Consider the following 27897-nt stretch of genomic DNA (forward strand, 5'->3'; position numbering starts at 1 on the left):
CAGTGTCTTCTCCTTTCTGGCGTTGGCGTTTTTGTCTTACGCCCTAGGGTGGGGAGAGGACGCCGGTGCCTCCGGGTCTCGGCTAGGCCGCAAAGGGCGGGGCCTGGGCCCGACGCGGGCCGGGAGCAAAGGCCGAGACCCTGCAGGTGTGTCGAAGGCTTTTGCGGGCGGGCAGCGCCTGGGAGGCGGGGTCTCGAGCCTGGAAGCCGCCTCCTGGCCCCGGAGCGGCCTCCGCGGAGGGCCCGAGGTGGGAGCATCCTGGCGGGGAGGTTGGCTATTTGCGCTGGCGCTCCTGCCCGGAAAGGCGTTTGCGCGACCTGCTTGAGGGGCGGCCAGAGGAGGCCTGCGGTGGCTGGGCAGCGGGCGCCGGGGGCAGCGGGCGCCGGGAGCAGCCGCATTGTGTGACGTGATTGGATCCGCCACGTCAGGCGCTCGGGCCGCTGCAGACGCGGCGCTCGAAAGCAGCAGGGACGTGGGCTCCGGTCCAGCGTCTGTAGGTGGTCCCAGTGCGGCTTGACGCCCATCTGGCAAATGATGGGGGCCTTTGGGTACTAAATAGGGTAGTAGATGTAAAGTATGATACAGGACTCAATAAAGGTGAGCTGCTTCTGTTATTACAAAACATGCTGTTTTCATTATTGGCTCATTTAATCATCGTAACCATCCTTTCGACTTAACCATCTCCATTTAAATAAATGTGACTACTAAAGATTCAGAGAGATAAATCCGTTTACCCACAGTATTAGCAGGTGGGATGTAAATCCTCTTTTTCCTCTAAGTTAATGCGCCTTCCCACACTAAAATCCAGTCTTGGCTTGTGTTTAGCACAGCATTTGTCCCTTGAGCACCACCAGAACGTAGCTGTGTAGTGTACTTGAAGCCAGTCTCAACCACGTAGTGTTCTGTTTCCAAAAATGCTTGGGGAAGCTTCAGAGCGCTTGAGTCAAAAGGTGAATTATTTAAGGCCTTCCTGCATCCTCCAACCTTAGTCTCTTCTCAGAGGACTGTAAAACGTGTAAATTGAAACCGCAATTTGAGCCCTCAATTTTGCATTTTACAGGAGAAGCTGGGAATCCCATCCAGCCCAGAGGCTAGTTTCTAAAGACAGGAAATGGGACAAAAAATTTTTTTAAAGATGAAAACTGCAGTTCATCAGTTCCACCATTTTATGGTGGTGATATTATAATGCCTCTCATTGGCTGATAACTGAGCTTAGGCATTTTGTTAAGCACCATGCTAGCTGGAAGTGGTTTTTGCTGCTTATTTTAGTTTTTTCTTGGTTCATAATGTACATATTTGTGGGGTACATGTGATATTTTGATATATGCATACAATGTGTCATGATCAAATCAGGGTAATTACAATATCCACCACCTCATTTATCATTTCTTTGTGTTGTGAATATTCCAAATCTTCTAGCTATTCTGATAGCTAATAAATTATTGCTAACACTTGTAACCATACTGGGCTATTGAACACTAGGATTTATTCCTTCTACGTAACTGTATTTTTGTACCCATTAACCAATCTCTCTTCGTTCCTCACTCCCTGCTTCCCTTCGCAGCCTCTGGTAACCATCATTCTACTTCCTACCTTCATGAGATCAACTATTTTAGCTCTTGCGTATGAGTGAGAACATGATATTTGTCTTTCTGTGCCTGGCTTATTTCATGTAACATAATGTCCTCCAGTTCCATCTTTGTTGCTGCAGTGACAAAATTTCATTCTTTTTATGTCAATAATATTCCATTGTGTATATATACCACAGTTTTCATTATCTATTCATGCATTGATGGGTACTTAGTTTGATTCTGTATCTAGACTATCGTGAATAGTGCTGCGATAAAAATGGGATTGCAGAGATCTCTTCAGTATACGGATTTCCTTTCTTTTGGATATATACATAGCAGTGAGATTGCTAGATCATATGGTAATTCTGTTTTCAATTTTTTGAGGAACCTCCATACTGTTTTCCACAGTGGCTATACTAGTTTACATTGCCACCAAGAGTGTATGAGGGTTCTCCTTTCTCCATATCCCAGCATTTGTTATTTTTTTGCCTTTTTAAAATAGCTGTTTTAAGGGCTAAAATGATATCCTATTATGATTTTGATTTGCATTTGTCTGATGATTAATGATGTTGAACATTTTATCATATACCTATTGGCCATTTGTATGTCTTCTATCGTGAAATGTCTGTTCAGATCATTTGCTCAATTTTTTTAAATCAAATTTTTTGTTTTCTGGCTGTTGAGTTCCTTGTATATTCTGGTTATTAATTCCTTGTCAGATGGGTAGTTTGCAAATATTTTCTCCTATTCTTTAGGTGTCTTTTCACTGTTATTGCTTACTTTGCTGTGCCAAAGCTTTTTAGTTTGATGTAATCCCATTCATCTATTTTTGCCTTTGTTGCTTGTGCTTTTGAGGTCTTACCAAAAAAATTTTGCTGAGAACAATGTTCTGAAGCATTCAGATGTTTTCTTCAAGTAGTTTCATAGTTTCAGGTCATACATTTAAGTCTTTAATCCACTATCATTTGATTTTTGCATATGATGAGAGACGGGTCTGGTTTCATTCTTCTGCCTATGGATATCCAGTTTTCTCAGCACCATTTATTGAAGAAACTGTCATTTCTCCAATGTATGTTCTTAGTGCCTTTTTCAAAAATGAAATTGGCTATAAATGCATGTATTTATTTCCCAATTCTCTTTTCCATTGGTCTATGTGTCTCTTTTTATGCCAGTAACCTACTGTTTTGTTTACTATAGCTTTATAGTATATTTTGAAGTCTGGTAGTGCAATGCCTCCACCTTTGTTCTTTTTGCACAAAATTGCTTTGGCTACTCGGGGTCTTTGGTGGTTCCATATAAATTTTAGGATTTTTTTTCCTATTTCTGTGAAGAATGTCATTGGTATTTGGATATGGATTGCATTGAATCTGTAGACTGCTTTTAGTACTATGGACATTTTAACAATATTAATTCTGCCAGTCCATGAACATGGGATATCTTTCCATTTTAATATCATTCATCAGTGTTTTATACTCTTTTTTTTTTTTTTTTGAGACAAGGACTCAGTTATGGTGCAATCTTGGCTCACTGCAACCTCTGCCTCCCAGGGTCAAGTGATTCTCCTGCCTCAGCCTCCCGAGTAGCTGGGATTACAGGCATGCGCCACCACGCCTGGCTAATTTTGTACTTTTAGTAGTGACTGGTTTTCTCCTTGTTGGTCAGGCTGGTCTTGAACTCCCGACCTCAGGTGATTCACCCACCTTGGCTTCCCAAAATGCTGGGATTACAGGCGTGAGCCACCGTGCCTGGCCTGCTACTGGTTTTTTAATGTCAATTTCGTATCCTGCAGCTTTACTGAGTTCATGTATCAGTTCTACCAGTTTTTTCGGTGGAGTCTTTATGTTTTTCTAAATATAGGATCATGTCATCTGTGAACAAAGATAATTTGATTTTTCCTTTCCAATTTGGATGCCCTGCATGGTTTCTGCTGCTTATGAAAAGGACCTTAGTATTATGACATGTGGTTGCCTTTTGCTACATATATGAAGTGCTTGTTTGAGAATTATGATGATTAACTGTTATTTTAGAAGGTAGATTTGTGTCACTGTCAGCAGATTAGATTCTCAAGTCAGAGTTCATCAGGGCCTAATTAAATATTACGTTAGGCCCAGCCCAAGTTTTGAGGGGACAGTGCATTGCAGGTACTGTCTGTATTGGTGATCCTGGGTGAAGACTTACAGAAGCAGAATGGTACATGAAGGGTTGTTCAAGATTATCTAATTCCTACTCATTTTAAAGACAAAAGCATTGAAACTAAGACAATCACTAAGTTTATTAATTACAGAGCCTAGGGTAGAACTGAGTCTTTAAGTTCATTATATCATATTTACATCAAAAGAAGGTTCTTGGAGAAATGGTTTCTGAGAAACTGCAATTTAGGGAGAAGAAATGTCTTATTTTTGAGAACTTTGAAAATTCAGATTTTCTAACCTTGGGTTTATAATAGAAAAAAATGGTTATGATATGTAACTTAATTACCTTTTATGTGCCAATAAATATATCTCTTCAACATCATTTCTAGTGTCAGCAAAGGGCTCCATACTTTGGATATATTATACATGTTATTTAATCAGTCATTATTGGATATTTAAGTTTTCGATTCTTTTGTGTTATTCAGAAAACAGAAACATAATTTTCAATACAGCCAATAGGAAAGAAATGTGTAGATTCAATCAAAAATGTCCCAGGCTTATCAAGATTAATATCAGAGTCAGAAGTGGACAGGTGGGTGCTACTTCATCATGGTCCTTACTATGCTTTCTAATGGGTCAAAAGGACATTTTCTCAAAGGTATATATTTTACTAAAATGTTGTATGGAAATTTCTCACAGGTGATTCCTGGGGCTGCCAGCTAAGGTCCCTTGTGATTTCTGCTATGGCTTTGCAGTTTTCAGCCTTTCCCAAGAGCAGCAGAAAATGAACAAGTTCCAGGTGAGTCATTTATTTAACCCTTAGTTTGTTTCACTGTGTGTGTGTGTGTGTGTGTGTGTGTGTGTGTGTGTGTGTGTGTGTTTAATGAGTTTTATGAACGAGAGCCCATATACTAAATTAGAAACGTAGAAATAGTTAAAAATCACCTACAGGCAAAATACCATTTGAATAAAACAGCAATTCTCAAAATGTGGTCTACAGATCCCTGGGAGCTCCAAGACCCTCTCAACGGGTCTATGAGGTTGAGACTCAGAGTGCTAAGATGTAGATTGCCTTTTACACTGTTGATACTTGCACTGATGGCATGAAAACCATGCTAAATAGGTTACTGCCTGTTTGGCATAAAGTAGACAATGACATTGATACTAACAAATGTGATTCTTTTTTTTTGAGATGGAGTCTTGCTCTGTTGCCCAAGCTGGAGTGCAGTGGCATAATCTTGGCTCACTGCAGCCTCTGTCTCCCAGGTTCAAGTGATTCTCCTGCCTCAGCCTCACGAGTAGCTGGGATTACAGGCACCTGCCACCACGCCCAGCTAATTTTTTGTATTTTTAGTAGAGAAGGGGTTTCCCCATGTTGGCCAGGCTGGTTTCAAATTCCTGACCTCAAATTATCCTCCCACCTTAGCCTCCCAAATGCTGGGATTACAGGCATGAGCTACTGTGCCAGGCCACAAATGTGATTTTAAAAATATATTTTATAACAATATGTCAACATTCGAGTAATATTTCTGAGGTGTATGTTTGGACACAATGAGTTTGTCTCATTTAGGAGGACATTTAGGAGGACAAAGTGATACAGAGAAGTGAGGAACGAGTTATAGGTTGATTAGGACAATGCTACCCTAAAAGATAATGTTTGAGGAAAGTCCTGAATTAAATGAGAGACAGAGCCAAGTAGAAATCTGAGGGAGCAGCATTGTGGGTAGGAAAAACAGCAATATAGACACCCCAAAGCATGTTCCAGAAACAGTATGTAGGATATTGAAGCTAGAGAGATATGACTTAGGGAAAGAATGGTAAGAGGTAACATCAAAAAGGTAGAGGAAGCTAGAATGTGTATGGCCCTTGTAGGCTGTAGAAAACATTGAATTTTGTTTTGTTTTGTTTTGTTTTGTTTTCGCTCATTTAAAAAATCATCCTTTACATAATCAAAGGAATGTACATAATGAAACCTGACCTTACGGGGGTAAGAATTTAGCCATTCAATAATAAGGATGGTATAAACTATGGATTTTATATAAATGCCTTTTATCAGATGAAGGAAGTTCCCTTCTTTTCCTAGTTTGTTCAGAGTTTTTATCATGAATGGATCTTGAATTTTGTCAAATGTTCTTCTGCTTTTTTTGGGATAATCATGTTGTTTTTCTTTTTTAGTTTGTCAGCATAGTGAACTACACTGATTGATGTTCAAATGTGGAATCAACCTTGCATTGCCAGGATAAATTGGTCACAATGTGTATATTTTTATATATTGCTGAATTAGATTTGCTAACATTTTGTTGATGATTTTTGCATCTATCACCATGAGGAATATTGATCAGTGATCAATATACTAGTAAATGTTTAATAATCAGATTTTAGGGGTTGGGAAAGAAATCTGGTTGATACTGTTTACCAATTTCTGTGGTATAAATACTCCCACCATGGTAAATTTCAAGCTACAACATGCCAGCCAGTTTCTGAAAACTTAACCATCAGCTCTTCTGAGCTGATACAAACTGGTGCCAGCAACCACAGTAGTTGTCATTTCTGGTAATATTTTTGTTAGATTTGGGTTTCAGGGTCATGTGAGCCTTATAAAGTGAGTTGAGAATGGCTATTTTTTCTTGGTTTTATGGAAGAAATTACATATAATTGGTATTGTTTCTGCCTTATTGTTTGATTGAATTCACCAATGAAACCATTTAGGCCTGAAGTTGTCTTTGTTCAAAGGTTTTGTTTACTTGTTTTAATTGAAGTGAAATTCACATACTATTCATCATTTAAAAGTATACAATTGTGAGGTATTAATATTTAGTACATTCACAGTGTTGTGTAACACCACCTCTACCTAGTTTCAAAACATTTTCACCATCCCAAAAGAAAACTCCATACCCATTAAGCAGTCATTCCTTGTTCTCTCTCCCTCTTTCGCCTGGCAACCACTAATGTTTTCTGTCTGTATGGAGCTACCTAGTCTAGATATTTCATGTAAGTGAGATCATACATTAGGTGACCTTTTGTGTCTGCCTTTCACTTAGCATGTTTTCCAGGTTCATCCACCTTGAAGCATGTATCAGTACATCATTCCTTTTTATGGCTAAAATGCCATTGTGTATATACACCACAATTTGTTTATCCATTCATCCACTGACAGACATTTGGGTGGTTTCCACTTTTTGGTTATTATGAATAGTGCTGTTATGCAAATTCATCTGTAAGTATTTTATACCTATTTTCAATTCTTTTGGGTATATACCTAAAAATGGAATTGCCGGGATGTATGGCAATTCTATGTTTAACTTTTTGAGGAACTGCCAAACTTCCACAGCAGCTGCACCATTTTACATTCCCATTAGCAATGTACAAGGGTTGCAATTTCTCCATATACCCCCAACACCTGCCATTTTAAAAATTATGCCCATTATAATTGGGGTGGGGGGGTGAAGTGGTATTGCTGTGGTTTTGCATTGCATTTCTTTAGAGATGAATGATGTTGAATATCTTCTAGTGTGCTTTTTTCTTCTATTTTTTTCTAGTGTGCTTTTTAGCCATTTGTATATACTGTCATCATTTGGTATATGCAGGTGATTGGTTCCAGGACCCCTGCATGTACTTAAATCCATACATACTCAAGTCCTGCAGTCAGCCCTTCAGAACCCATGTGTGCAAAAAATTGGCCCTCCATATGTGTGGGTTTCCAATCTTGCAAATACGTTGTCTTTTTTTTTTTTTTTTTTGAGACAGAGTCTCGCTCTGTGGCCCAGGCTGGAGTGCAGTGGCGCAATCTTGGCTCACTGCAAGCTCCGCCTCCCGGGTTCAAGCAATTCTCCTGCCTCAGCCTCTCCGAGTAGCTGGGACTACAGGCGCCCGCCACCACGCCTGGCTAATTTTTTGTATTTTTAGTAGAGACAGGGTTTCACCGTGGTCTGGATCTCCTGACCTCGTGATCCGCCCGCCTCGGCCTCCCAAAGTGCTGGGATTACAAGCGTGAGCCACCGCGCCCGGCCGCAAATACATTTTCAATCTATCTTAGGTTGAAAATAATCTGCATCCAAGCCTGTGTTGTTCAAGGGTGAGTTGTGTTATTTGGAGAAATGTACACTCAAGTTCTTTGCCCATTTCCTACCTGGGCTGTTTATCTTTTTGTTGTTGAATTATAAGAACATTTTATGGCCAGACATAGTGGCTCATGCCTGTAATCCCAGCATTTTGGGAGACCAGGCTGGGTGGATCACTCAAGGTCAGGAGTTCAGACCAGCCTGGTCAACATGGTGAAACCCTGTCTCTACTAAAAATACAAAAATTAGCTGGGCTTGGTGGTGCATGCCTGTAGTCCCAGCTACTTGGGAGGCTGAGGCAGGAGAATCACTTGAACCCAGGAGGTGGAGGTTGCAGTGAGTCCAGATGGCGCCACTGCACTCCAGCCTGGGCAACAGAGCGAGACTCTGTCTTAAAAAAAAAAAAAAAAATTGGCCGGGTGCAGTGGCTCACGCCTGTAATCCCAACACTTTGGGAGGCCGAGGCAGGCGGATCACAAGGTCAGGAGTTTGAGACAGGCCTGGCCAATATGGTGAAACCCCATGTCTATTAAAAATACAAAAATTAGTTAGGCATGATGGCATGTGCCTGTAGTCCCAGCTACTTGGGAGGCTGAAGCAGGAGAATTGCTTGAACCCGGGAGGCAGAGGTTGTGGTGAGCTGAGATGGCGCCACTGCACTCCAGCCTGGGCAACAGAGGGAGACTCTGTCTCAGATGATTTGCAATTATTTTCCAGACTGTGTGTTGTCTTCTCCATTGTGACAGTGTTCTGTAATGCACAAACATTTCAAATTATGATGAAGTAAGATTTATTTTTCTTTTGTTTGTGCTTTTGGTGTCATATAGAAGAATCCATTGCCAAATTCAAGGTAGGCTATGTTTTCTTCTAAGAGTTCTACATATTTAACTCATATATTTAGGTCATTGATCCGTTTTGAATTGATTTTTGCATATGATTGAGATAGAGGTCCCATTTAACTCATGCATGTGGGTATTGAGTTTTCCCAGTATTATTTGGTGAAGAAACTATTCTTTTCCCACTGAATGGTCTTGACAGCCTTGTTGAAAATCAGTTGGGGCTAGACGTGGTGGCTGATGCCTGTAATCCTAACACTTTAGGTGGCCAAAGTGGGCAGTTCTGTTGAGCCCAGGAATTTGAAACCATCCTGGGCAACATGACAAGATCCTGTCTCTACAAAATACAAAAATTAGCCAGGTGGGTGGTGTGCACTTTTAGTCCCAGATACTTGGGAGGCTGAGGTGGGGAAATCACCTGAGCCTGGGGAGGTCCAGGCTGCAGGAAGCCATGATTGCACCATTGCACTCCAGCCAGTGAGACTCTGTCTCAGAAAAAAAAAAAAAAAAAAAAAGAAAAGAAAAAGTCATGTGGTCGTGGATATATGGGTTTATTTCTGAACTCAGTTCTATCCCATTAGATTGTATGTCTGTCCTTATGCCAGTGCCTCACTGTTTTGATAACTGTAGCTTTGCAGTAAGTTTTGAAATTGTGAAGTGTGAGTCCTCTGACTTTATTCTTCTTTCCCAATGTTGTTTTGGCTATTGGGGACCCCTTGCAATTCCATATGAATTGGAGGATAATCTTTTCCACTTCTGTGCAAAAGCCATTGGGAGTTTGATAGGGACTGGTTTGAATCTGTAGATTTCTTTGGGTAGTATGGTCATTTGAACCATATTAAGTCTCCCAGGCCATGAATATAGGATGCCATCTCATTTATTTAGGTCTCATCTTAGTATAGCCAGGCAGCTCTCTTTTGGTTACTACTATTTTCGTGAAATGCCTTTTTCCATCCTTTCTTTTCAGCCTACTTATGTCTTTGGATCTAAATTTAATTTTAGAAGGCATATATTTGAATCATGTTTTTAATATCCATTCAGTCAATCTCTGCCTTTAACTGGTGAGTCTAATCTATTTAAAGTGATGTTTGATAAAGACTTACTTCTGCAACTTGGCATTTTTCTTCGACATACTTTATATCTTTTCCTTTAATTCCTCTGTGATATGGTTTGGCCCTGTGTCCCCACCCAAATCTCATGTCAAATTGTAACCCCCAATGTTGGAGGAGGAGCCTGGTGGGAGGTGATTGGATCATGGGGGCAGACTTCCCCCTTGCTGTTCTTGAGAGTGAGTTCTGAAAAGATCTGGTTAAAAGTGAGTAGCACTTCCCCCTTTGCCCGCTATCTCCTGCTCTGCCATGTGAAGATGTGCCAACTTCTCCTTCACCTTCTGCTATGACTGTAAGCTTCCTGAGGCCTCCACAGCCATGCTTCCTGCACAGCCTGTGGAACCATAAGCCAATTAAACCTCTTTTCTTTGTAAATTACCCAGTCTCAGGTAGTTCTTTTTTTTTTTTTTAATTGAGATGGAGTCCTGCTCTATCACCCAGGCTGGAGTGCAGTGGCGCAATCTCAGCTCACTGCAACCTCCGCCTCCCAGGTTCAAGAGATTCTCCTGGTTCAGCCTCCCAAGTAGCTGGGATTACAGGTGCATGCCACCACGCCTGGCTAATTTTTTTATTTTTAGTAGAGACAGGGTTTCGCCATGTTGGCCATGTTGAACTCCTGACCTCAAATGATGTGCTCACCTCAGCCTCCCAAAGTTCTGGGATTACAGGAGTGAGCCACCGCACCAAGCCTTAGGTAGTTCTTTATAGCAATGTCATAACACACTAATACCCTCCAATACTGCCTTCTTTTTAATTTTTTTCTAATGTCTTTCCTCCTGATTTCCTTTTGTGAATGTTTTAAGGTGTTTTTAATGGTTACTGTTAGTATTATAGTTAACTTTTCTAATTTTTAACAATCTAGTTTGAATTGATACCAACTTAGCTTCAGTAGTGTATACAAATTGCTGACATATAGCTTTGTTTCTCCCCCCTTTATGTTGTTACTGTCACAAATTATATTTTTGTGTGTTGTATGACCATTAACATATATTTATAGTTACTATTTTATGCATTTGTCTTTTAAATCCTATAGGAAGCAAACAGAGGAGACATAATTTTAAAAATACCACAATACCAGCTTTTCTGTGTACCTATATAGTTACCTTTACCTGTGTTCTTTATAGCTTCAAATGGCCCTGAATTGCTGTCCAGTGTCCTTTCATTTCAGACTGAAGAACTCCTTGTAGCATTTCTTATAAGACAGGTCTACTAGAAACAGAGTCCTTTAGCTTTTGTTTATCTTGTAATGCCTTAATTTCTTCTGCATTATTGATGGATAGTCTTGATGGAAAAGAGTTCTTGAAATAGAATTCTTTTCTTTCAGCTCAGCACTTTAATATGTCATCACACTGCCTTTTGGCTTTCATAGTTTCTGTTAAGAAATCTGCTTTAATCTTAATGGATTAATGGATTAATCTTAATGGCTGGAGTTGACTGCTTTCAGCTTTTCCAAGCTGAGGTTGCAAGTGGCTAGTGGCTCTAGCATTCCAAAGTATGGAGGGCAGTGGCCCCCTTCCCACAGCTCCTTTAGGCAGTACCCCGGTGGGGGCTGTGTGGAGGCTCCAACCCCACATTTCCCCTCAACATTGCCCTAGTAGTTTCTCTGTGGGGGCTCCATCTCTGTGGCAGACTTCTGCCTGGACACCCAGGCTTTCCATTACATCCTCTGAAATCTAGGGGGAAGCTGCCAAACCTCCTTCATGCTTGCATTCTGAGCATCTGCAGACTTAACGCTAGATGGAAACCATGAAGGATTACAGATTGTGCCCTCCTGAGCTGTGGCTCAAACTGTACCTGCATGCCCTTGAGCTGAAGCTGGAACCAGAGCAGTTGAGATGTGGGGAACAGTGTCACAAGGCTGCACAGAGCTGCATTGCCCTAGGCCTGGCCCCTGAAACCATTCATTCCTCCTAGGCCTCTGGGCCTGTGATGGAAGGCACAGTCCCGAAGTTCTCTGAAATGCCTTTAAGGCCTTTTCCCCATTGTCTTGGATTGTTACTTGGCTCCATTTGAGTCATGCTAATCTCTCTAGCAAGTGGTTGCTCCACAGCCTGCTTGGTCTTGGATTCTTTCTGCACCACAGGACCAGGCTGCAAACTTTCCAGACTTTATGCTTTGATTCCCTTTTAAATATCACTTCCAACTTTAAGTCATTTCTTTGCTCCTATATTTGATCGTAGGCTGTTAGGAGCAGTCAGGCCACATCTTGAATGCTTTGCTGCTTAGAAATTTCTTCTGCCAGATACCCTAGGTCATCATTCTTAAGTTCAGTCTTCCATAGATCCCTAGGACATGCAGCCAAGCTCTGTGCCAGGACAAAACATGGGTGACCTATACTCCAGTTTCCAATAAATTCCTCATTTTCCTCTGAGACCTCATCAGCTTAGCCTTCACTGTCCATATCACTATCAGCATTTTGGTCACAAGCATTTAACCTGTCTCTTAGAAGTTTCAAACTTTCCCTCATCTTAGTGTCTTCTTCTGAGCCCTCCAAATTCTTCCAACCTCTGCTTGTTACTCAGTTCCAAAGCTGCTTCTATATCTTCAGGTATCTTTATGGCAATGCTCTACTCCTCAGTACCTATTTTGTGTTAGTTGTTTTTTGCATTGCTACATAGAAATACCTGAGGCTGGGTCATTTATAAAGAAAAGAGGTTTAATTGGTTCATGATTATGCAGGCTGTACAGGAAGCATGGCACTGGCATCTGCTCAGCTTCTGGTGAGGCCTCAGGGAGCTTTTACTCATGGCAGAAAGTGAAGCAGGAGCCAGTACATCACATAGTGGCAGTGCAAGCAAGAGAGAGAGATAAGGGGTAGGTCCTAGACTCTTCATTTATTTATTTTTTGAGGTACAGTCTCACTCTGTTACCCAGGCTGGAGTGCAGTGATCTTGGCTCATGGCAACCTCTGCCTCCCAGGTTCAAGCGATTCTCCTCCCTCAGCTTCCCGAGTAGTTGAGACTACAGGCGTGGACCACCACACCCACCTAATTTTTGTATTTTTAGTAGAGACAGGGTTTCGCTGTGTTGGCCAGGCTGGTCTCAAACTCCCAACCTCAGGTTATCCACCTGCTTTGGCCTCCCAAAGTGCTGGGAGCCACCATGCCTGGTGCCAGACTCTTTTAAACAACCAGATCTCATGTGAACCAAATGAGAACTCACTCATTATCAAGGGAATGGTGCTAAACCATCCATAAGAGATACACCCCCATGACCCAAATACCATCCACCAGTCCCCAGCTCCCACACTGGGGATTATATTTCAACATGAAATTTGGAGGGGACACACATCCTAACTATATCAGTAGGCCAGTAAGAAAAAATTGCCACACATTTTCTCCCCAGAATTTAGCAGCCTCTTTCTTTATTAAGTACTCCACTGAGGCTGGGCACAGTGGCTCATGCCTATAATTCCAGCACTTTGGGAGGTTGAGGCGGATGGATCACCTAAGGTCAGGAGTTCTAGACTAGCCTGGCCAACATGTGAAATCCCATCTCTACTAAAAATACAAAAATTAGCTGGGCATGGTGGTGGGTACCTGTAATCCCAGCTACTTGGGAGGCTGGGGCGGGAGAAGTGCTTGAACCCAGGAGGCAGAGGTTGCAGTTCCAGTGAGCTGAGATCACGCAGTTGCACTCCAGCCTGGGTGACAGAGCGAGACTCTGCCTCAAAAAATAAATAAATAAATAAAAAGAAAAGAAAAGAAAAGAAAAAAAGCACTCCACTGGTTGATGGTTTAAAAAAAAAAAGATTCAAGAGTTCCAAAAAGTTTGATTCTATCAGTTTTTGTCAGCTATAATGGTTGCCTCAGTGGAGGGACCAATTCTTAGAGCTCCCTAAGTCACCATTTCTCATGAAGTCACTCATGTTGAAAGGTTTTTAACTACAGATTCAGTTTATCTAATATAATTGATACTAGATAATATTATTTATCTTAGTTATTTCTTCCTGCGTGAGTTTTGGTAGTTATCCTCTTTCAAAGAATTAATCCATTTCATCTAAGTTGTAAAATTTATGCACATAGACTGGTTCTTAGTATTCTCTTATTATCCTTTTACTGTTTGTAGGGCCTATAGTAACTATTCCCCTTTTCATTTTTGATCTTGTTAACATGTATTTTTTATCTTGGTCATTCTGGATATAGGTTTATCAGCTTTCTTAGTTTTTTCAGAGAACCAAATTCAAATGTTATTTTCCAATAACATTAAACAAAGTGCTCACCTATTATTTTCAAGTATTTGATGACATTCCGGATAAGTTTCTGTTACTGATTCTAGTTTAAGTCTACTGTGTTCAGAGAATGTGTTTGGTAACTTTCAATTCTTTAAGATATTTTTCTGGCCCAGAAAATGGTCTTTCAGTGAATATTTAATGAAAAGATGTGAGCACTTTGTTAACATATTTAGAAGTATCTTTGAAGGACAGTTTAGTATACAAAATAGTCTTTTCCTTCACACATCTTCTGTAAGCAGTCCATTTTAAACTTTATAGTTTCCTGTTAAGGCTGTATGAGAATTAAGTTCTTATTCTTATATAACCGTTAGCTTTTTTTTTTTTTTTTAGATGGAAGTCTCGCTCTCTCGCCCAGGCTGGAGTGCAGTGGCACAATCTTGGCTCACTGCAATCTCTGCCTCCTGGGTTCAAGCAGTTCTCTGCCTCAGCCTCCCGAGTAGCTGGGATAAAAAGCACCCGCCACCACGCCCGGCCAATTTTTTGTATTTTTAGTAGAGATGGGGTTTCACCGTCTTGGCCAGGCTGGTCTTGAACTCCTGACCTCATGATCCACCTGCCTCAGCCTCCCAAAGTTCTGGGATTACAGGCATGAGCCATTGCACCTGACCATCTGTTAGCATTTTTTGTTTTTTTTTTTTTGTGATGGCATTTCAATCTTTGTTGCCCAGGCTAGAGTGCAGTGCCATGATCTCAGCTCACCACAATGTCTGCATCCCAGGTTCAAGCAATTCTCCTGCCTCAGCCTCCCAAGTAGCTGGGATTGCAGGCATGAGCCACCACGCCTGGCTAATTTTGTATTTTTAATAGAGACAGGGCTTTTCCATGTTGGTCAGGCTGGTCTCAAACTCCCGACCTCAGGTGATCCACCCGCCTCGGCCCCACAAAGTGCTGGGATTACAGGCATGAGCTACCGCGCCTGGCCCTATTAGCTTTTATATCTGATTTGCCATGTGATTTTTTTTGTAGTTTCTTTTAATTATATTCTAGAATGCCTTGCAAGTATGGTGCATCGTTTGTATGCTTTTAACATCTTTGTATTCATGAAAACATCTTTTTTTATTATCCTTGAATGAAAAATTTGGCAGGGCATGGAATTCTAGGTTCAAAACCTTTATCCTTTGTGGGCATTTTTTCTTTGTCTTTTAGCATTTGGTTCTACATATGAGAAGTCATATGTCAGTTTTGTCCTTATCCTGTTAGGTAACCTCTTAATTGCTGAAATAGAATTGCTGTCATCTAAGAAACTAGTACTTGTATGTTTTCACATAAATAGAAGTGTTGCTTTAAAAAAAATACAGATGTATTTCAATAGAATAAAATGTCCATGTGTGTATATAACACAATTTTGTGTTTCTCTTTTTGTCTGTATTGTGCCCATATTTAGGGACCCTGGTGAAGTAATCATGTTGCCCAGTTGACCCTGGTATCATTATGTGGTGGGGTGTTTTCATCAGCTCTTGCTTTATACTGGATGCTCTTTGGTTTTTGTTGTTGTTGTTTTTTAAGTGAGGAGTCTTTAATTAATTTTCATATCAGTCATGCTTCTGTCCTTGCCAAACCCCAGCCCTTTGACTCTGAGCATAGAAGTTTACATGAGCTCTTTGTTAGGATGTGTGTCCAAGAGCTGGATTCTCTTATCTGATCTTAGGCATTCTAGATATTTCCAAAATTTCTCAAAAGGCCTGCTTACATATTACAGTTTTCACTCCTTTGCTGTGCTGGTGTGTGGTTATGCTAATTTGGACTTTTATTTGGATTTTGAACTACAACTGTCCCTTATTTGTAAGTCTCCCTTTCTTTGGTTTCCTAGATACTCCTCCTGGCTTACTCTTATGTTTAGAGAAGTTCTCTCAGGCTCCATGGTCTGGGCCTAGTCTCCTGCCATTATCTCAGATACTGGTGTTCCCACAGCTCTTTCTTTCTTTCTTTTTTTTTTTTTTGAGATGGAGTCCCGCTCGGTTGCCCAGGCAGGAGTGCAGTGGTGCGATCTCGGCTCACTCCAACCTCCGCCTCCCGGGTTCACGCCATTCTCCTGCCTCAGCCTCCCGAGTAGCTGGGACTACAGGCGCCCGCCACCACGCCCGGCTAATTATTATTATTATTTTTTTGTATTTTTAGTAGAGACGGGGTTTCACCGTGTTAGCCAGGATGGTCTCGATCTCCTGACCTCGTGATCTGCCCGCCTCAGCCTCCCAAAGTGCTGGGATTACAGGTGTGAGTCACCGTGCCCGGGCCCCACAGCTTCCTTTTTGGGATCTTCTAGAACTCTATTTTTTATATATTTGAAAATTCTGTTTGTGGAAACTTACTCATGTATGTATCTGCCAAAATGGACAATTCCAGCTTTATGTTCCACAGTCACTTTAAGCCCAGAATGAACAAAATTCAACTCTTTAACTCCCGCTCAACTTATCCTTTTCCTTGTATTCCTGTTTTCATTTACAGACTTCCTGGTTGCCACACAATAATGTTAGTTTGTAAAAAATTAGCCGGGCATGGTGGCGAGTGCCTATACTCCCAGCTACTCGGGAGGCTGAGGCAGGAGAATGGTGTGAACCTGGGAGACGGAGCTTGCAGTGAACCAAGATCGCGCCCCTGCACTCCAGCCTGGGTGACAGAGTGAGACTCTGTGTCAAAAAAAAAAAGAAAAAAAAACAAACCGGCTGGGCATGGTGGCTCCGGCCAGTAATCCCAGCACTTTGGGAGGCCAAGACGGGCAGATTACCTGAGGTCAGGAGTTCGAGACCAGCCTGGCCAACATGCTGAAACCCTGTCTCTACTAAAAATACAAAAATTAGCCGGGCATGGTGGCATATGCCTATAGTCCCAGCTACTTGGCAGGGTGAGGCAGGAGAATGGCATGTACCTGGGAGGCGGAGGTTTTAATGAGCCAAGATTGCACCATTGCACTCCAGCCTGGGAGACAGAGCCAGACTTCATCTCAAAAGAAAAAAAAAAAAAAATGAACCAAGAATTTATATCCAGCCAAGATGTTCTACAAGTAAAAATACTGCCTTTCAGATTTCATGGAATATAAATAAAGCAATGATTAGAGGACATTTCATAGCCTTAAACAGTTCTACCAATAAAAGTGAAGGAATGAAAATAATTGGCACTATGACTGTATCCATGAGCGAGACATACAGACACTATGAGAGCTGCCCTCGCCCTTTATCCCAGTGGTTATTAACTAATTTCCAATTAATTACAAAGTTGTGTTATACTTCTTTCCCCCACTGCTGTTGCTTTCATGTAAATGTTTTTCTGATTTTTCTAATGTGCCATTTGCCACTTCTACCTTTAAGTTTTCTCCCAAACCACTCATTTACCCCCATAACTCCAGTGCTTACTTGACACATCTCTTCAGTGGCTCCTGGTGTCTGTATTTTCATCTACACAGTGAATGGTGAGCATCCCAGAGATATATAAGACATTTCACATAGTATGAAATGACAGAATATCTATTTATGTTTTGTCTTATGTAAAGAAAAACAAACTTGTTAAATTTATTATTATTTTTGAGATGGAGTTTCACTCTGTCACCCAAGCTGGAGTTCAGTGGCATGATCTTGGCTCACTGCAACCTCTGCCTCCCAGGTTCAAGCCATTCTCTTGGCTCAGCCTCCTGAGTATCTGGGACTATGGGTGTGTGCCACCACGCCCGGCTAATTTTTGTATTTTTTTGTAGAGATGGGGTTTTGCCATGTTGGCCAGGCTGGTCTCAAACTCCTGCCTTCAGGTTATGCGCCTGCTTCGGCCTCCGAAAGTGGTGGGATTACAGGCATGGGCCACTGTGCCCAGCCTAATCTTTTTTTTTTTTAGATAGAGTCTCGCTGTGACTCACTGCAGCCTTGACTTCCCAGGTTCATGCGATTCTCTCATATTACCCTCTCAAGTAGCTGGTGTTACAGGCCTGAGCCACCACACCCACCTCCTTAATTCTTAATAAACATTAATACATGCAAATGTATGTATTATATTAATAAGCAGAGATTTATTTGTTAAGTGTGTATGCAAAATATATTTTACTGGTCCAAAAGACAGATTCAGAATTTCTTCATGTAGTGTCCCTTGACTTTTCACTGTAACCTAACTAATCTTGGTCCTATGCCCTACCATAAGTATATACCTACCAACCTATGGTATATACCTACCATTGGTATCATACCACAATAGATATCATACCTACCAAGTTATATGTGGTTTCCTAAACTTGCCATTTCTCATGCATCCATGCCTTTGCCAATTGTGTTTTCTTTATTCCTAAAGTTAGTTTGACCATTTAATAAAATCTAACATGATAATATGAAATGCAAATAATTACCCCCATTTGTGACCATCTCGTATTGTCTACATGTTTCTGTCATGGCACCTGCTTCACATACTGTATTTTAGCATTTTCACCTTTGTCTCCCTGGCAAAATATAAGCTCCTCGATAACAGGAATAGAGTCGTGTGTCACTTAGTGACGGGGATATGTTCTGAGAAACATATCATTAGGTGACTTCATCGTGCAAACATCGTAGAGTGTCCTTACACAAGCCTAGATGGTACAGCTGACAGCACACCTAGGCTATATGGTGTAGCCCATTGCTCCTAGGCTACAAACCTGTACGGTATGTTACTGTACTGAACACTGTAGCCAACTTGTAACACAATGGTAAGAATTTGTGTATCTAAACATAGAAAACAGACAATAAAAATACTCTATTTTCTTATAGGATCGTCATCATATATGGAATCTGTCATTAACTGAAATGTCATTATGCAGCACATGACACTCATTTTTTTTCTTCATCTTTGTATCTTCAGCAGAGTTCCAGGCATGGAGTGGGAGCTCAGTAAATATGTAATGAACAAATATTCCTTCTATGAATAAAGCAGGGTACAGCATGGCACATATCCTAACTCTCCAGAGTGAACTTTGCTGTTAGTACACTAAGAGTTAGCTCACATGTCTTTTCAATGATATGCTATCTATTCTGGTTACTTCAGATTGAACTGAAGTATGTTATTCCAGGGACCTGTGACATTAAAGGATGTTATTGTGGAATTCACCAAGGAGGAATGGAAGTTACTGACCCCTGCTCAGAGGACTCTGTATAAGGATGTGATGCTGGAAAACTATAGTCACCTGGTCTCAGTGGGTGAGGAAAACTTCCCCAGGTGTAAATCCCAGTAGTTTGCATCTACCTTCTGATTACTGGAGTATAAAATGTCCCTATAGGGTTGAATGATTGACATTATCTATGATTCAGAGGTCGAAGTTAATAAATCCATTTTGGGTACTAGAAAAAATATTCGTGTCCCTCTCTCCCCACTGAAAGAATCTAAATTTGCCAAGCCTAACTGGAACCTTCATCATTATCCTGAAACTCCACTTCCTCATCTTTCCCAGTCCCTAAATTCCAAGCAATTTGTATCATTTCCTTGATATTTTCCATTCATAGGTTACCATGTGAATAAGCCAAATGCGGTATTCAAGTTGAAGCAAGGAAAAGAGCCGTGGATATTAGAAGTAGAATTTCCACATCGGGGCTTCCCTGGTGAGTTAGAAGAAATTATATCCCATGTTACTGGTGAGTGGTTGGTGCCTCTTGCCTTCTGAAATATTTTTCGGTAATCTCACTTTTTTTTTTTTTTTTTTGAAACAGAGTTTCACTCTTGTTGTCCAGGCTGGAGTCCAATGTTGCCATCTTAGCTCACCGCAACCTCCACCTCCCAGGTTCAAGCAATTCTCCAGCCTCAGCCTCCTGAGTAGCTGGAATTACAGGCATGTACCATGCCTGGCTAATTTGGTACTTTTAGTAGAGATGGGGTTTCTCCATGTTGGTCAGGCTGGTCTTGAACTCCCGACCTCAGGTGATCTGCCCACCTCGGCCTCCCAAAGTGCTGGGATTACAGGTGTGAGTCACTGCGCCTGGCCTCGGCAGTCTCTTTATAAATGCCCTGTAGTTTTGGAAGCGATTAAGGACACTTTATTTGCATGTTTAAAAAAACCTAATACACACCTCCAATTTTCGTTCTGTCCACTTAAATTCTCTCTTTTGCTAGACATCTTTTAAATAGATTTACTTCTCTTTCCTGGATACAAACTCTTACCCTTTCTTACCCTTGTAAGGCTTTGTCTTTTTCTCTAGAATCGCCAGTTACTCCCAGCCATTAGAGTATGCAACTATAAAGTGTTTGTAAATCTGACATAACTTTTTTAAATGGCATCTCCCTCCTTTTATTAACAACAAAATACCTCAGTTATTTTGGCACCAATTTTAACTTCCCATTTTTTCTTTAAACTCTGAGCTCAGATTAAACATCGCCATGCCGCTCATCAATTCTTTCATTTCAGAGTTGCTACTTCCTGCTATACAGTGTTTATCCTTCCCACAAAGCACTGCCTATCCTCCCTAAACTTATTTGGATAACACTAAGACAATCTCATCCTGCCTTCTTAAATGTTTGTCACGTATTTTCTAACTTGTGCACAGATGTGTTGCCAGTATCAGGAACAAAGCCTAGTACATATTAGTTGCATACTAGATATTTGTTGAGAGAATGAATATTAATTAACAAGAGACTGGCTGGGTGTGGCGGCTCACGCCTGTAATCCCAGCACTTTGGGAGGCCAAAGTGGTTGGATCACTTGAGGCCACAAGTTCAAGACCAGCCTGGCCAACATGGTGAAACCCTGTCTCTACTAAAAATACAAAAATTAGCCGGGCTTGGTAGTGCACACCTGTAGTCCCAGCTATTCGGGAGGCTGAGGCTTAGGCATGAGAATCACTTAAACCCAGGAAGTGGTGGTTACAGTGAGCCAAGATCGCCCCACTGCACTCCAGCCTGGGCAACAGTGAGACTCATGTCCATGAAAAAAAGAAATGAAAAATATATAAAATAATTAACAACAGACACTTTCTGCTTTCTGTTCTGTGCTCTTTTTATTAACTCCTATAGGAGCTCATCCATTCTTAAAGCCAATGCATTGGTTTTTATGATAAGGATTCCTAAAATTGACCTCTGCAGCATCTTTGCCCTATTTATATTCTGATCCCATATTTTTACCTTCTTGTAAGATAGTTCTGCTTTTTCTACTTCCTTCCTTGTTAGGGTCAAAACAAAAATTGTTGATTTAAGTTCCCACAGTAGTTGTGTAATGCAGCAGATGTACATTGCCAGAAGCCTGCATGGTATACTTAATACTGACTCAGTATTAAGTCATTTAGACAAAACAAAAATCTTACAAGGGTAAGGAGGTATTAGTAATATTCATTTAAATGAATTTTCTGTCAAGAACTAGTCTGGCCCTCTCTTGCCTATGCAACTTATTTGTCCCTGTGGCCCCCAAACACCTGTTAATCTCCATTTTACTATGCTCTTAAATGTTTTCCAAACATAAGATTTTTTTTTTTTTTTTTTTTTTATGGAGTCTCACTCTATTGCCGAGGCTGGCATGCAGTAGTGCGATCTTGGCTCACTGCAACCTCCACCTCCCCGGTTCAAGTGATTCTCCTGCCTCAGCCTCTTGAGTAGCTGGGATTACACGTGCCGCAACCAGACCCAGCTAATTTTTGTATTTTTAGTAGAGGTGGGGTTTCACCATGTTGGTCAGGCGGGTCTCGAACTCCTGACCTGAGGTGATCCACCCACCTCAGCCTCTCAAAGTGCCGGGATTACAGGCATGAGCCACTGTTCCTGGCCCATACATATGATCTTATTTCATATGTACCTGAGTTAATGCTGCATAAGTCCCTATCAAGTGGCTTTTCTTATGTATTCCCCACCATTGCTATGAAATTCCAACCCCAAGCATCTGCTGATAATCTTTCACTTGCTTTCATGCATTTAAAGATGCATAAATATGAAGGTCACTAAAGATTCTAGAATGATGTTCAATAATTGAACCTTTAAAGATCCTGTAGTAAATTGGAAGCAGAGATGGAGGAAGCAAGATATGAAAACGAAATTCAAGACTAGTATTGAGTCATGAATAACAAGTGCTTTAGAAGTGCAGGATTTGGTCAGGATGAGTTCAGGATTGAAAATCTCTGGTGGTACAACTAGGAATTCATCCTTGTATAGATGGCTTATCCCGATGCTTTTAAGAAAATCCTTCCTTTTGGATATATGTGGTCTTCCATCTTCCTGTCCTGAAAATAAAGCCAACTAGATGGAGAGTGAAAGCCCAAGCTACAGGACTCTTCTCTAAGCATGAGGAAACTGATGTTCTGAGAAAGTCACTTTAGTATTGACACCTAGATTGCTGTGGATGGATGAAGGGGAAATAAAGTAGAAGTTTGTCTGCTAAATACTAGGAATCCTAGCACAGTAATCTAGATTTGAGGGAATAAAGACCTATACTTCAGCTCCTTCTTTCAGTTTAATCTTTTCCATGTAATTCCAGTGAACACTGTTGTCCAGTAGTTTTTCTTAACCTGCTTACTGTTCATGGTCCTTAAGGGGCTCACAGCATTCTCTATACTTCCCACACTCCCGTTCAGCAACACTTCAAATGTCCTGTGTTCTCCTCTCCTAGTTCTTTTTTTTTTTCTTTTTAACTTTCGCCTACAAGCTCTTAAGGTCATATTTGTAAAAATGTCAGAGTACGTGGGTCTACAAGTAGGTTCTTTCTTCTGTGTGTGACAGCAGTTTTCAGTGTTTGTTTTAGGTTTTTTTCCCAAAACAATGGGCTAGAGGAAATTTGCATTTGAGGTTCCTTCATTATGAGAAATTGGCCTGAAGCCTAAGAATCAATGCTATGACAATATTAATGTGTAATATTTATAAAGTATTACATTTTTGATTCCCTTGTAGAAGACCTATGGAGCATTCATGATCTAGAAGCAAGATACCAGGAAAGCCAACCTGGAAATTCAAGGCAAGTTCAAGAATTAATGTTTAAGATAGAAGATTTGTAAGCAAGAGTCTTGAAGGAGTTACTAGAAATGGGAGGGCACTAGTTAATACTAAACTTGAGAAAACCACTGCAGAGCAAATCCTGAGGAATATAATCCAAATTGGAATGCCCTTTTCATAGAGACCTTGTGCAGGATCAGGAGATTGAAACTTTGAAGTGGTCTTTTTACTCTTCTGAATTAAATAATAAAGGGAGTCTTTATTACACAAAATAGAATGCAGGCAGTTGAGAGACCCTGTGAATAGAATGCAAATGCAGATTCACCTTACCAAATGTTAAACTACAGTGCAGGTCAGAGAGTGCTCACAGTGGAGAAACCCTATGGATCCAGTAAATATGGGAACATCTCTAGAAATCGGTCCTCAGAGGTACTTGGAAAATACACCCAGTGGAGGAGGTGGGGGACAAAAAGCCTTAAAATTCTTACACATTAATGAATGTGGAACTTTCTGTCTAGGAATGGAGAACTCACAAAACATCAGAAAACTTGTACCACAGAGAAAGCCTATGGATGTAAGGAATGTGGGAAGTACTTCTGCCAGAAGTCTGCCCTCATAGTACATCAGCATACTCACTCAAAGGGCAAATCCTATGACTGTGATAAATGTGGGAAATCTTTCTCTAAAAATGAAGACCTCATAAGACATCAGAAAATTCACACGAGAGATAAAACCTATGAGTGTAAAGAATGTAAGAAAATATTTTACCACCTATCATCTCTCAGTAGACATCTGAGAACCCATGCAGGAGAGAAACCCTACGAATGTAATCAGTGTGAGAAATCCTTCTACCAGAAACCACATCTCATAGAACATCAGAAAACACACACAGGGGAGAAACCTTTCGAATGCACTGAATGTGGGAAGTTCTTCTATGTGAAGGCATACCTCATGGTACACCAGAAAACACACACAGGGGAGAAACCCTATGAGTGTAAGGAGTGTGGGAAAGCCTTTTCCCAGAAGTCACACCTCACAGTACATCAGAGAACACACACAGGGGAGAAACCCTATAAATGTAAGGAATGTGGGAAATTCTTCTCTAGGAATTCACACCTCAAAACTCATCAGAGAACTCACACGGGAGAGAAACCCTACGAATGTAAGGAATGTAGGAAATGCTTCTACCAGAAGTCAGCCCTCACAGTACATCAGCGAACTCACACAGGGGAGAAACCCTTTGAATGTAATAAATGTGGGAAAACCTTTTACTATAAATCAGACCTCACTAAACATCAGAGAAAACACACAGGGGAGAAGCCCTATGAATGCACAGAATGTGGCAAATCTTTCGCTGTGAATTCAGTCCTCAGATTACATCAAAGGACTCACACAGGAGAGAAGCCCTATGCATGCAAGGAATGTGGGAAGTCCTTTTCTCAGAAGTCACATTTTATTATACATCAGAGAAAACACACAGGGGAGAAGCCCTATGAGTGTCAGGAGTGTGGGGAAACCTTTATCCAGAAGTCACAACTCACTGCACATCAGAAGACACACACAAAGAAGAGGAAGGCTGAGAAGTAAGATGAGTTGGGAAATTCTCTTGACTGAATTCATCCTTCAAAACAATCAGATAATTCACACAAGAGGTACACCTTATGAATCGCATCAATAGAGGGAAATTTTCAGCTACAATCTTTGCTCTCTCTGTGTATCAGCAAATACATAGATTCTGTACATTTATTTGGGAGAAAATTTTATCATATTGTAGGCTTTTCTAAATATTAGATACTATAGGTGGCAGAAGTCATGCAAATTGTAAAACAGGAAAGAAACCTTTCAGAAGTCATACTTTTGTTTTGCAACATAGCAATCACACAGGAGAAAAATCCTGTAAGTAAAATGAATGTCAAGACATTTTCTGTCAGGGCAGCCAGCTGTAGACATCCAAAAGCTCATGAGTGAGAAGCTCCTTGAGTATCCAGAAATCTCTTTACACAATTGGAGCTCATATACTAGAGAATTCAAAGGGATAACTGCAAAGACAGTGGTAGATATAGAAGCCTTTATTAAGAATTGATGTTTCATTCAATGTCAGATCACTGGTACTTGGGTAGATATTTTAAATATTTGGAAGGTGTTCAACAAAAATTCCAATAATTTGTACTGAGGGAAACAGTTATACTAGAAATCATGTTGCAGATCTGATGCCAAGATTGTTCTATTTTAAAAGGAAACCTGCAAATGTCTACATATATGAAGCTTTTAAAAAGCACAAATTATCAGGCAACATCATTAAACATACATTAAATGTCTGTTAGTATATAGGATTTTGTGTGTATGTGAGTGTGCTATGACATGTAACTTGTGGATGTTCAATGTGCATATGGAATCCATCCATAATTGTACATAGCGAAATAATGTAATCTTAGTTCAGTAACTATTATGTGTATGAAGATGTTGCACATTAAGCCTCAGTAGTGACTCTTGTTAATATTTGTATTGTAAGTGTAATATTCCTTTTAAATTATAAGGCATCTTTTTATCCTTTTTTTGTGTTTGGAAAGAGATATAGACAGTGGTACTAAATTCATCCTTCAAAAATAAGTTAAAATGTTTTTGTAAAATTTTCAAATGTCAGCCAAGTTTTGCATTAGGGACACATTTATATATAGCAAAAGCCTGAGCTGTTTTTAAACAGCTAAAAACAGTAATATTTATTACAATCTACACAATGAAAACAAATAGTGCAATGTAAGAAATATTATGTATCTTACTGTTGATGTGTGAGCAGGGAGCAGAGCTATCTGCATTTATATTTTGTGTGAGAGTCCTAAATGTTCTTCACCAACTTTTTCTTCCTCATAGAAGTAACATGACATAGTTAAGGGTGTGGACTCTGGGCTCCTGCTGCCTGGGCCCTGATTCCAACATGGGGCATGCTACTTAATATCTCTGTGCCTCAGTTCTCATCCCATAAAAGAGTAGTGATAGTGACAACATCTTAGGATTGCTTTGAGGTCTAAATAAGTTAACATTTTCAAAGCACTTAGAATAGTGTCTGAGACACACGAGCTGTATGTTAGAGGTTATCATCATTATTTGTAGTTTGTGAATTATACTGCAAAAAAAAAAAATGTTAACTACCCAACATTCATCCCCCACGTTCTTGCTGCCAGTGCCTTGATTTGGTTGTTTGTTGTTTGTTTGTCTTCCTGCAAGTGATTTAGGGGCAGATCCTGACTACACTAAGTCAGGGTTTGACAAATGACAGTCCATCAGACAGATATGGCCCACTACACATTTTTGTTTCCTGCAAGCTAAGAATGGTTTTATATTTCTAAATGGTTGAAAAAAAATCTAAGAATATTGTGACACATGAAAATTATATGATATTCAAATTTCAGTGTCTATAAATAAAGTTTTGAAAACATGAATACAAACAAAAAACATCCATTTATGTTTGACCTGTGGCTGTCTTTGCACTACCCCAGCAGGGTTGAGTAGTTGTAGCAGACACCATATGCCCTTGAGCCTAAGTTCTAGCACTTTACAAAGTAAGTTTTTCTGTTACTTAGAGCTGAAAATAAAAGCAATGTAGAGTTACGCTTTTATAAATATTTCATGTTTCAGAAATGATGCATACAGCAATTTGTAGGTGGGTGGTTTTTTGCAGTATATTTATTTTGTGCATTATATTTATATGTTATGAGCCTAAGCTTAGAAGTATTTTTTCAAAGAAATGTGTTTTTTACTTGCTAACTTGTCATAACATCAAAACAAGAAATTTCTTGATGGAATGCAGCAGTAAACATATGAAATAAACATTGTTTAAATTAAATGGAATTATTCATTGATCCCTCCCCACAGTATTCCTTTATTTTCTCCCAAATCAATGGCCAGTTTTCCCAGTATCATTTTATAATTTTCTCTCTACCCCATAAGATACCATTGGTAAGTTATACTTAGCTAATGTTAACCCAATAACAAAAAACTTACAATACCCAATTCCATCAGCTACATTAGTAGTAATCTATAAAATTATTGCCTGCACTGCATGTAATTGTCATATGCTGCTACAATCTAAACCTGCCAGTGTCTTACTTCCCCTTCCTAATAGAGACTTTCATTGATGTTCAGCTTCTTTTTGTGTGTGTGGCAGGGTCTTGCTCTGTCACCCAGGCTGTAACACAGTGATGTGATCTCAGCTCACTACAACTTCCGCTTCCCAGGCCAAAGCAATTCTCCCACCTCAGCCTGCCGAGTAACTGGGACTACAGGCACTCACCACCACACCCCGGCTAATTTTTGCCTTTTTTTTTTTTTTTTTTTGTAGAGATGGGGTCTCCCCATGTTGCCCAAGCTGGTCTTGAACTCCTGGGCTCAAGCAATCTGCCTGCTTTGGCCTCCCAAAGTGCTGGGATTATAAGCATGAGCCACCACACTCATCTAATATTAAGCTTCTTAATCATGCCTCGTTGCGACATTCTGACCTGTCTGATGTTTAGCATTTATGAACCCCTAATATGATATTTACTGATTACTTGTATCTCAAGAAGGTATACTTTGTACTTACATGTTATAACTTCTGAATATTTTATGGGAAAATATTTTTACCAATATTTCATTCTACTCAGCATTGCCGTGAGCATGTCATCTTGATGGAGGTTTGAGGTAACATCTACCTATAGATAACCCTTTAGGGTGGTTCTTTATTTTAACTTACTTACTGTGAAAGAAAATACACTTTCTAAATTCCTCAGGCGTCTCAATAAAAAATTAAATAAAAATGAATACTTTCTGGGGAGAGTCCAATAACTGTGACAAATCTGTTATCAAGAATAAAGCCAGTTGGGTGCCGTAGCTCATGCTGGTAATCCCAGTATTTTGGGAGGCTGAGGCAGGCGGTTCACTTGAGGTCAGGAGTTTGAGACCAGCCTGGCCAACATGGCAAAACCCCATCTCTACTAAAAATACAGAATTAGCTGGGTGTGGTAGAACCAGCTACACAGGAGGCCATGGCAGGAGAATTACTTGAGCCTGGGAGACAGAGGTTACAGTGAGCCAAGATCATGCCACTGCACTCCAGTCTAGGTGCCAG

The 27897-nt window shown here is 40.4% G+C and overlaps 1 protein-coding gene across 4 annotated transcripts; it reads left to right on the forward strand.

Moving 5' to 3' along the window:
• On the forward strand, nucleotides 1–26930 carry LOC100598657 (zinc finger protein 25). 4 transcript variants are annotated; one of them, XM_030798272.1, is made up of 7 exons: nucleotides 1–146; nucleotides 4189–4295; nucleotides 4403–4502; nucleotides 18964–19090; nucleotides 19394–19489; nucleotides 22752–22815; nucleotides 23312–26930. In XM_030798272.1, exons 3-7 carry the CDS (start codon nucleotides 4488–4490, stop codon nucleotides 24378–24380), a joined length of 1371 nt encoding a protein of 456 aa, XP_030654132.1. In that variant the 5' UTR covers nucleotides 1–146; nucleotides 4189–4295; nucleotides 4403–4487; the 3' UTR covers nucleotides 24381–26930. The 4 variants fall into 4 exon arrangements, with proteins under 4 accessions (XP_030654132.1, XP_030654131.1, XP_012358195.1 ...); XM_030798271.1 differs by having other exon boundaries at nucleotides 14–597; XM_030798273.1 differs by having other exon boundaries at nucleotides 28–597; nucleotides 18939–19090.
• The last annotated feature ends 967 nt before the right edge of the window (nucleotides 26931–27897 follow it).

This window comes from Nomascus leucogenys, chromosome 18 (assembly GCF_006542625.1).
Source record: "Nomascus leucogenys isolate Asia chromosome 18, Asia_NLE_v1, whole genome shotgun sequence".
In the NCBI taxonomy this organism is placed as follows: domain Eukaryota; kingdom Metazoa; phylum Chordata; class Mammalia; order Primates; family Hylobatidae; genus Nomascus; species Nomascus leucogenys.